The following is a 10,972-nucleotide window of genomic DNA, read 5'->3' on the forward strand; positions in this document are numbered from 1 at the left end:
ACCCATCACCATGCCCAGCTAATTTTTGTATTTATAGTAGAGATGGGGTTTCACCATGTTGAACAGGCTCGTCTCGAACGCCTGACCTCAGTTGATCCACCCGCTTTGCCCTCCCAAAGTGCTGGGATTACAGGTGTAAGCCACCATTCCCAGCTAGGTTCTGTCTTACTTTCTTATGTTGAAAGTTATTCCTCAACTAGGTCTTTCCAGCTGCTCTAGGACTTAGAAAATATACATTTCTCTTAGTACCTAGGCTAACTGGAATGCCATAGTCATGATCATTATTTTACAGTTAACGATACTTTATCTTATTTAATTATATCAGTGTATTTTCTGTTCTGTCAGTGTTCTGCTTGTATTGTTTATATTCTAAGCAAAGAGAAAGAGCTTTTATTAATATAACTTACAAAGAGCTATAATAATTAATTTTAAATTATTGCAGTACTTACCCTGTTTTTTTTTTTTTTTTTCCTACATATTTTTCTGTCCTTTTTTATAGGTGTACCAGAAAAAACACAGCTTCTGAAATTGAATATACCTGCTACCTTTATGCTTGTGTCTTTAGACGAAGGACCAGGTCCTCCAATCAAATATCAGTATGCTGAATTAGGCAAGTTATATTCAGTAGTGTCTCAGCTGATTCTTTGTTGCAATGTATCATCAACAATGCAGTCTTCAATCAATGGTAAGGTAACATGTTCCATGTAGATTTACGTAGCACTTGATTAAAAGTAGCTCTGAAGATTTATAAAAATGAAATTAGTCTGAAGGCCCATGTTCTAGAATGTTATATTTAAGCTTTAGCTTTTTCATATGTTTAATAAGGAGTTTAATTTTTAAATGTAGGGTACTATGATATGAAATGCTTAGTGTAAGAATGATAAACTTTGTCTTTAGTGTCAGCATTTATATTTTTGCATTTTTTCATCTTGGTATATTGCTGACCATTTAGGTGAATTTTTAATTTAATTTAAAATCAGATTTTATTTTTTAAGATAAGAAATTTATTATTATAATTTTGTGAGGAATTCTATTAGTTTTTCATTGAAAACAAATTTGTTCTAGGTAATCCCCCTCTCCCCAATCCTTTTGGTGACCCCAGTTTATCACAGCCTATAATGCCAATTCAGCAGAATGTGGCAGACATTTTATTTGTGAGAACAAGTTATGTGAAGAAAATTATTGAAGACTGCAGTAACTCAGAGAATACCATCAAATTACTTCACTTTTGCTCTTGGGAGAATCCTCAGTTCTCATCTACTGTCCTCAGCGAAGTTCTTTGGCAGGTGAAAGAAAAACAAACATTCTTGTATCTGTAATTTTATTTATTTATTTAAAATATGTAATTCACTATCTCTTACCTATTGTAGGTTGCATATTCATATACCTATGAACTTTGGCCGTATTTAGATCTACTTTTCGAAATTTTACTGATTGAGGACTCCTGGCAGACTCACAGGTGAATACACTTTTGCCATCAGAATAGTTAGTTTCCCAGGTTCTTGAAATAACTGGAATTGTCATTTGCCAAATACATTTTTTATCTTTTGGTGCTCTGCTTAATATTCTGTCTTTAAAACCATATGAAGGAAAAATGCCACTTACTTGCATTCTTTTTTCTTTTTTTTAAATTATACTTTAAGTTCTAGGATACATGTGCACTACATGCAAGTTTGATACATAGGTTTACATGTACCATGTGGGTTTGCTGTACCCATCAACTTGTCATTTACATTAGATATTGCTCCTAATGCTATCCGTACCTCTGCTCCCACCCCCCAGCAGGCCCCAGTGTATGATGTTCCCCGCCCTGTGTCCAGGTGATCTCATTGTTCACTTCCCACCTATGAGTGAGAACATGTGGTGTTTGGTTTTTCTCTCCTTGTGACAGTTTCCTCAGAGTGATGGTTTCCGGCTTCATCCATGTCCCTGCAAAGGACATTAACTGATCCTTTTTTATGGCTGCATAGTATTCCATGGTGTATATGTGCCACATTTTCTTTATCCAGTCTATCGTTGATGGACACTTGGGTTGGTTCCAAGTCTTTGCTATTGTGAATAGTGCCACAATAAACATACGTGTGCATGTGTCTTTGTAGTAGCATGATTTATAATCCTTTGGGTACATACCCAGTAATGGGATCACTGAATCAAATGGTATTTCTAGCTCTAGATCCTTGAGGAATCGCCACACTGTCTTCCACAATGGTTAAACTAATTTACACTCCTCCCAACAGTGTAAAAGTGTTCCTATTTCTCCACATCCTCTCCAGCATCTGTTGTTTCCTGACTTTTGAATGATTGCCATTCTAACTGGTATGAGATGGTATCTCATTGTGGTTTTGATTTGCATTTCTCTGATGGCCAGTGATGATGAGCATTTTTTCATGTGTCTGTCGGCTGCATAAATGTCTTCTCTTGAGAAGTGTTGTGCATATCCTTTGCCCACTTCTTGATGGGTTTTTTTTCTTGTAAATTTCTTTGAACTCTTTGTAGATTCTGGGTATTAGCCCTTTGTCGATAGGTAGATTGCAAAAATTTTCTCCCATTCTGTAGGTTGCGTGTTCACTATCATGGTACTTTCTTTGGCTGTGCAGAAGCTCTTTGCTTTAATTAGATCCCATTTGTCTATTTTGACTTCAGTTGCCATTGCTTTTGGTGTTTTAGTCATGAAGTCCTTCTCTTGCCTATCTCCTGAATGGTATTACCTAGGTTTTCTTCTAAGGGTTTTTATGGTTTTAGGTCTAATATTTAAGTCTTTAATCCATCTTGAATTAATTTTTGTGTAAGGTGTAAGGAAGGGATCCAGTTTTAGCTTTCTACATATAGCTAGCCAGTTTTCCCAGCACCATTTATTAAATAGGGAATCCTTTCCACATTTCTTGTTTTTGTCAGGTTTGTTAAAGATCAGATAGTTATAGTTGTATGGGGCTATTTGTGAGGTCTCTGTTCTGTTGCACTTGCCTATATATCTGTTTTGGTACCAGTAGCATGCTGTTTTGGTTACTGTAGCCTTGTAGTATAGTTTGAAGTCAGGTGACGTGATGCCTCCAGCTTTGTTCTTTTTGCTTAGGATTGTCTTGGCAATGTGGGCTATTCTTTGGTTCCATGTGAACTTTAAAGTAGTTTTTTTCTGATTCTGTGAAGAAAGTCATTGGTAGCTTAATGGGATGGCATTGAATCTATAAATAACCTTGGGCAGTATGGCCATTTTCATGATATTGATTCTTCCTATCCATGAACATGGAATGTTCTTCCATTTGTTTGTGTTCTCTTTATTTTGTTGAGCAATGGTGTGTTCTCCTTGAAGAGGTCCTTCACATCCCTTTTAAGTTGGATTCCTAGATATTTTATTCTCTTTGTAGCAGTTGTGAATGGGAATTCACTCATGATTTGGCTCTCTGTCTGTTATTGGTGTGTAGGAATGCTTTTGATTTTTGCACATTGATTTTGTATCCTGAGACTTCGCTCAAGTTGCTTATCAGCTTAAGGAGGTTTGGGGCTGAGATAATGGGGTTTTCTAAACATAAAATCATGTCATCTGCAAACAGGGACAATTTGGCTTCCTCATTTCCTAACTGAATACTCTTTATTTCTTTGTCTTGCCTGATTGCCCTCGCCATAACTTCCAACACTATATTGAATAGGAGTGGTGAGACAGGGCATTATTGTCTTGTACCAGTTTTCAAAAGGAATGGTTCCAGTTGGTTTGTCATAAATAGCTCTTATTATTTTGAGATATGTTCCATCAATACCTAGTTTATTGAGAGTTTTTAGCATGAAGGGCTGTTGAATTTTGTTGAAGGCCTATTCTGCAACTATTGAGATTATCATGTGGTTTTTGTCGTTGGTTCTGTTTATGTGATGGATTATGTGTATTGATTTGCATGTGTTTTACCAGCCTTGCATCCCAGGGATGAAGCCAACCTGATTGTGGTGGATAAGTTTTTGGATGTGCTGCTGTATTTGGTTTGCCAGTATTTTCTTGAGTATTTCTGCATCAATGTTCATCAGGGATACTGGTCTAAAAGTCTCTTTCTTTATTATGTCTCTGCCAGGCTTTTGTATCAGAATGATGTTGGCCTCATAAAATGAGTTAAGGAGGATTCCCTCTTTTACTGTTGATTGGAATAATTTCAGAAGGAACAGTATTGGCTCCTCTTTGTACCTCTGATAGAATTTGGCTGTGAATTTGTCTGGTCCTGGACTTTTTTTGGTTGGTAGGCTATTAATTATTCCATCAATTTCAGAGCCTGTTATTGGTCTATTCAGGGATTCAACTTCTTCCTGGTTTAGTCTTGGGAGAGTGTAGGTGTCCAGGAATTTATTCATTTCTTCTAGATTTCCTAGTTTCTTTGTGTAGAGGTGTTTATAGTATTCTCTGATGGTAGTTTGTATTTCTGTGGGATCAGTGGTGATATCCTCTTTATCACTTTTTATTGTGTCTATTTGATTCTTCTCTCTTCTTCTTTGCTAGTCTTGCTAGTGGTCTATCTGTTTTGTTGATCTTTTCAAAAAATCAGCTCCTGGACTCACTGATTTTTTTCAAAGGGCTTTTTGTGTCTCTTTAACTTTCAGTTCTGCTGTGATCTTACTTATTTCTTGCCTTCTGTTAGCTTTTGAGTATGTTTGCTCTTGCTTCTCTAGTTCTTTTAATTGTGATGTTAGGGTGTCAATTTTAGAACTTTCTTGGTTTCTCTTGTGGGCATTTAGTGCTATAAATTTCCCTCTACACCCTGCTTTAAATGTGTCCCAGAGATTCTGGTATGTTGTATCTTTGTTCTCATTTGTTTCAAAAAACATTTTTATTTCTGCCTTCATTTCGTTATTTATGCAGTGGTCATTCAGGAGCAAGTTGTCCAGTTTCCATCTAGTTTGGTTTTGATTGAGTTTCTTAATCCTGAATTCTAATTTGATTGCACTGTGGTCTGAGAGACAGTTTGTTATAATTTCTGTTCTTTTACATTTGCTGAGGAGTGCTCTGCTTCCAACGATATGGTCAATTTTAGAATAAGTGTGATGTGGTGCTGAGAAGAATGTCTATTTTGTTGATTTGGGGTGGAGAGTTCTCTAGATGTCTATTAGGTCTGCTTGTTAAAGAGCTGATTTCATGTCCTGGATATCCTTGTTAACCTTCTGTCTTGTTGATCTTTCTAGTATTGACAGTGGGGTGTTAAAGTCTCCCATTATTATTGTGTAGGAAACTAAGTCTCTTTGTAGGTCTCTAAGGACTTGCTTTATGAATGTGGGTGCTCCTGTATTGGGTGCATGTATGTTTATAATAGTTAGTTCTTGTTGTTGAATTGATCCCATTACCATTATGTAGTGCCCTCCTTTGTCTCTTTTGATCTTTGTTGGTTTAAAGTTTCTGTTTTATCAGAGACTAGGATTGCAACCCCTGCTTTTTTATTTTTTCTTTTTCTTTCTTTTTTTTTTTTTTTTTTTTTTGCTTTCCATTTTCTTGGTAGGTCTTCCTCCATCCCTTTATTTTGAGCCTGTGTGTGTCTTTGCATGTGCGATGAGGTTTCTGAATGCAGCATACCAATGGGTCTTGACTCTTTCTCCATTTTGCCAGTCTGTGTCTTTTACTTGGGGCATTTAGCCTATTTACTTTTAAGGTTAATATTGTTAGGTGTGGATTTGATCCTGTCATTATCATGTTACCTGGTTATTCTGCCAATTAATTGATGCAGTTTCTTCATAGCCTTGATGATCTTTACAATTTGGCATGTTTTTGCAGTGGCTGGTACCAGTTGTTTCTTTCCATGTTTAGGGCTTCCTTCAGGAGTCTTTATAAGACTGGCCTGGTGGTGACAAAATCTCTCAGCATTTGCCTGTCTGTAAAGGATTTTATTTCACCTTCACTTATGAAGCTTAGTTTGTCTGGATATGAAATTCTGGGTTGAAAATTATTTTCTTTAAGAATGTTGAATATTGTCCCTACTGTCTTCCAGTTTGTAGAGTTTTTGCCAAGAGATCAGCTGTTAATCTGATGGGCTTCCCTTTGTGGTTAACTCGACCTTAAGGATTCCCCTAACATTTGTTCCTTCATTTTACCATTGGTGAATCTGACAGTTACGTTCTCGGGGTTGCTCTTCTTGAGGAGTATCTTTGTGGTGTTCTCTGTATTTCCTGAATGTGAATGTTGTCCTGCCTTGCTAGGCTGGGGAAGTTCTCCTAGATAATATCCTGAAGAGTGTTTTCCAACTTGGTTCCGTTCTCTCCATCACTTTCAAGTGTACAGCAATCAAACGTAGATTTGGTATATTCCCATAGTCCCATATTTCTTGGAGACTTTGTTCATTTCTTTTTACTCTTTTTTCTCTAATCTTTTTTTTTTGCTTTATTTCATTAATTTGATCTTCATTCACAGATACTCTTTCTTCTACTTGATCCAGTCGGCTGTTGAAGCTTGTGCATGGATCATAAAGTTCTCGTGCCATGGTTTTCAGCTTCATCAATTCATTTAAGGTTTTCACTGTTTATTCTAGTTAGCCGTTTGTCTAACCTTTTTTCAAGGTTTTTAGCTTTCTTGCGATGGTTTCGAACATGCTCCCTTAGCTCGCAGACGTTTGTTATTACCTACCTTCTGACTACCTACTCTGTCAACTTGTCAGAGTCATTCTCTGTTCAGCTTTGTTCTGTTGCTGGCAAGGATCTGCGATCCTTTTGAGGAGAAGAGGCACTCTGATTTTCTGCTCTGGTTACTCCCCATCTTTGTAGTTTTATCTACCTTTGGTCTTTGGTGACCTACAGATGGAGTTTTGGTGTGGATGTCCTTTTTGTTCATGTTGATGCTCTTCCTTTCTTTTGTTAGTTTTCCTTCTAACAGGTTTCTCAGCTGCAGGTCAGTTGGACTTTGCTGGAGGTCCCTCCAGACCCTGTTTGCCTGGTATCACCAGCGGAGGCTGCAGAACAGCAAATATTGCTGCCTGATCCTTCTTCTGGAAGCTTTGTCCCGTGGGGCACCCAGATATGTGAGGTGTCTGTTGGCCCCTGTTGGGAGGTGTCTCCCGGTTAGGCTACATGGCTATCAGGGACTCACTTGAGGAGGCAGTCTGTCTGTTCTCAGAGCTTAAACACCATGTTGGGAGAACCACTGCTCTCTTCAGAGCTGTCAGACAGGGATGTTTATGTCTGTAGAAGTTGTCTGCTGCCTTTTGTTCAGGTAAGCACTGCCCACAGAGGTGGAGTCTAGAGGCAGTAGACCTTGCTGAGCTGTGGTGGGTGGAGCCAGTGGGCAGAAGCAGTTCAGGCTTCCTGACTGCTTTGTTTACCTACTCAAGTCTCAGCAATGGAGGACGCCCCTTCCCCAGCCAGGCTGCTGTCTTGCAGTTCGATCTCAGACTGCTGCGCTAGCCGTGAGGAAGGCTCTGTGGATGTTGGACATACCGAGCCAGGCATGGGAGAGAATCTCCTTGTCTGCCAGTTGCTAAGACCTTGGGAAGAGCACACTATTTGGGTGGGAGTATCCCATTTTTCCAGGTACAGTCTGTCACGGCTTCCCTTGGCTAAGAAAGGGAAATCCCCAGACACCTTGAGCTTCCCAGGTGAGGTGATGCCCTGCCCTGCTTTGGCTCACTCTCTGTGGGCTGCACCCACTGTCCACTCAGTCCTAGTGAGATGAACCAGGTACTTCAGTTGGAAATTCAGAAATCACCCATCTTCTGCATCAGTTATGGTGGGAGCTGCAGACCAGAGCTGTTGCTATTTCTCCATTGCATTCTTTTCTCTTAATGTTCCATTTTCATACTTAATGTTAGGTTTTGTCTTCCGTTTACTGTTTTTATTTTTTTAAGGAACCCAGTAAGGCTTTTGATACCTCCTTAAGTTCTGTTAATATTTTAAGATTATGAGGTACTTTTTCTAGAATTATCTCCTCTAAGTAGTTTTATTAGTATATAAGAAATCAGAGTAGTAGTTTTTCAGAAATGAGATTGTGCTACTAACAGGTCTGTAAACATACCCCTAGAATCCTCAAATTGTGTTCTTTTCAGCAAAATCAGTCTTAAGAATTATACCATAGAATTAGTTGCCTAACTCTGCCTGAAAATTCTAACTCTTCTCCTCTTGAGAATTAATAGAATAGCTTGTTTTAGGAACACACACAGACAATACACAGACGCACACAAACATACACGCACACAAACACACCCATTAGACATAATAATAAGCAAAAAAACCTGAAAACACATTTATTACAAAGCTGCAGAACACAGTACTTAAAGGTAAATCATTGTAATGGTGAATTTTAGAGAACTGAAAATATTAGATTTCAACAATTAAAATTCTCAAATTGTGGTTCAGTCCACCATCAAGCAGATCAAGTAATGTAAAAGTGGCATTAGATCAGTAATGTTTTATATTAGATCCCATTTGTTTTAATGCATTCTAATTTTTTATTTCTTAAAAAAGTTTTACTGTGTTTGGAAGAATTTATAGACAAATATTGTTTGCTATGTGATTTCTTTTTTAATTTTTCTTTTTCTTTTTTTTTTGAGACTCTTTCTTGCTTTGTCACCAGGATAGAATGCAGTGGCACAATCTCAGCTCACTACAACCTCCGTCTCCCAGGTTCAAGCAATTCTCCTGCCTCAGCTTCCCTAGTAGCTGGGACTACAGGCATGTGCCACCACACCCAGCTAATTTTTTGTATTTTAATAGAGACAGGGTTTCACCATGTTGGCCAGGTCGGTCATGATCTCCTGACCTCGTGATCCGCCTGCCTGGGCCTCCCAAAGTGCTGAAATTACATGTGTGAGCTGGAATTACACATATACAAGGTGTACATAGTTGCACCCAGCCAACTATGTACATCTTGTAGTTGCTTTAAATTTAGCTAAATCATATTTTTAGCCTTCTTGTCTTATCCAAGGAAGTGATTATAGTAAAGGTACACATGTTGGATTAATGTTGAAAATAGCGGATTTTGTACAAAATTAATATTGTCCTTATGAACATAAGCTTGAAATGTTTTGTATAATGAAGAGAATGTTATTTTTTTGTCTGAAATGATTAGATTTCAAAATTTTCCCTTTCCAAACAAAATTTGTATTATAAATGTGTCTGAAGCAAACAAAAAAACCTGACATCTGACATGGAATATAAAAATACTTTGTTAAGTAAGATACATGGCATAGAGGAAAAAGAAATTCAAGTTATTTTTCTGTGTAGGTAATGACACAAAAGAAAGCAAACATATTTTTGTTTGTAACTTTTTTTTGAGACAGAGTTTTGCTCTTGTTGCCTAAGGCTGGATTGCAGTGGGGTGATCTCCACTCACTGCAACCTCAGCCTCCCAAGTAGCTGAGATTACACATATGCGCCACCATGACCAGCTAGATTTGCATTTTTAGTAGAGACAGGGTTTCACCTTGTTGGTCAGGTTGGTCTCGAACTCCTGACTTCAAGTGATCCACCCACCTTGGCCTCCCAAAGTGCTGGGATTACAGGCATGAGTCACCACGCCCAACCTTTGTTTGCAAGTTTTTAAATTGACTATTAAGGAGAAACAGGGAACACTTGGCTGTGTAAATATATTGCAGTTAGGCAGTCCTGAAATAAAATAATTGATCATTAGTAAATCAGGCAGATTTTTTCATTGTCAGTGAAAATTGCTTTACGCATCGTGTGTGTGTTTTTATAGTGTCAGAATTAAAGTTAATTTTATACTGCCAATTTACATGACTGTTCCATAATCAGTAAGTTATTTTCAACTAAAGTAGTCTTAAAAGACTATTTAATAGCTTTAGTAGAAATAATGTGGTGAACTAGACACAGTGTTGTGTTTCTGTAATCCCAACTACTTGGGAGGCTGAAGTGAAAGTATTCGTTGTATTCTGGAGTTTGAGGCAACAGTGAGCCACAAACTGTGATCATGCCACTGCAGGCCAGCCTGGGACATAGAGCAAGATTCTATCTCTTAAAAAAAAAAAAAAAAAAAAGAAAGCAAAAAAACTATGAAATATTATGTAGCATCATTGTCCTTAATTTGTTCTTAGTAATTTTAGTGATAGCATTTTGGATTGGTAATTTGGCAAGATCTCAGACTTTTAAGTCAGATTGCTAACCAGCTGCTCAAGTTGCCAGATCTGTAATATTTGGCAAGCTGTTTGTGCTCTCTGTATTTCTTTTCTCATTTGTTAAATGTTCTTAATTTTAATTTGTTACTACCTACTTAGGAAAGTAACTCTAATGTTAATTAGATTATACGATTACATCAAAAACATGTACTAAATGGCATATAATTAGGCACTCAAATGTTAGTTACTATTGGATATCACAAATTTTTACATCTGTTTCTGTTTTAGAATTCATAATGCACTTAAAGGAATTCCAGATGACCGAGATGGGCTGTTCGATACAATACAGCGCTCAAAGAATCACTATCAAAAACGAGCGTATCAGTGCATAAAATGTATGGTAACTCTATTTAGCAGTTGTCCTGTTGCTTACCAAATCTTACAGGTGAGAGTTTTGTTTTATCTTATAAATTTGTAGAAATCTCTGTCACAAGTAAGGAAATAATCATGAAAATTTTTAATTCACATTTTAAGCTGATACTGAAAATCATTCTAAATTCTAAATAGTTTTATTTTCTTCTGAAGGGTAATGGTGATCTTAAAAGAAAATGGACCTGGGCAGTGGAATGGCTAGGAGATGAACTTGAAAGACGACCATATACTGGCAATCCTCAGTATACTTACCACAATTGGTCTCCTCCAGTACAAAGCAATGAAACATCAAATGGTTATTTCTTAGAAAGATCACATAGTGCTAGGATGACACTTGCAAAAGCTTGTGAACTCTGTCCAGAAGAGGTAAAAAAAAAAAAAAAAAAAAAAAGCCACTAATGGGTAGCAGATAGAAATGGGAAAAAGAAAAGTATTTTTTTAATGTGTAGGCCAATGTTTATTAATATTGTGCTCAAAAAAATCATGTTGCAGTTTTGTTTGCTTTAATGGTTAGCTTG

At 37.3% G+C, this 10,972-nt stretch overlaps 1 protein-coding gene across 1 annotated transcript; it reads left to right on the forward strand.

The window, feature by feature from the left end:
* Positions 1-499: 499 nt before the first annotated feature.
* LOC113220761 (probable ubiquitin carboxyl-terminal hydrolase FAF-X) lies at positions 500-10,853 on the forward strand (the record flags this gene model as incomplete). The annotated part of the gene is made up of 5 exons (XM_026450075.1): positions 500-685; positions 1,066-1,286; positions 1,371-1,459; positions 10,311-10,467; positions 10,608-10,853. Coding segments are annotated over 5 exons (899 nt in total), but the record flags the coding sequence as incomplete, so codon positions are not given.
* Positions 10,854-10,972: the final 119 nt, after the last annotated feature.

The sequence above is a fragment of the Piliocolobus tephrosceles genome, unplaced genomic scaffold (assembly GCF_002776525.5).
Source record: "Piliocolobus tephrosceles isolate RC106 unplaced genomic scaffold, ASM277652v3 unscaffolded_11561, whole genome shotgun sequence".
Classification (NCBI taxonomy): Eukaryota; Metazoa; Chordata; class Mammalia; order Primates; family Cercopithecidae; genus Piliocolobus; species Piliocolobus tephrosceles.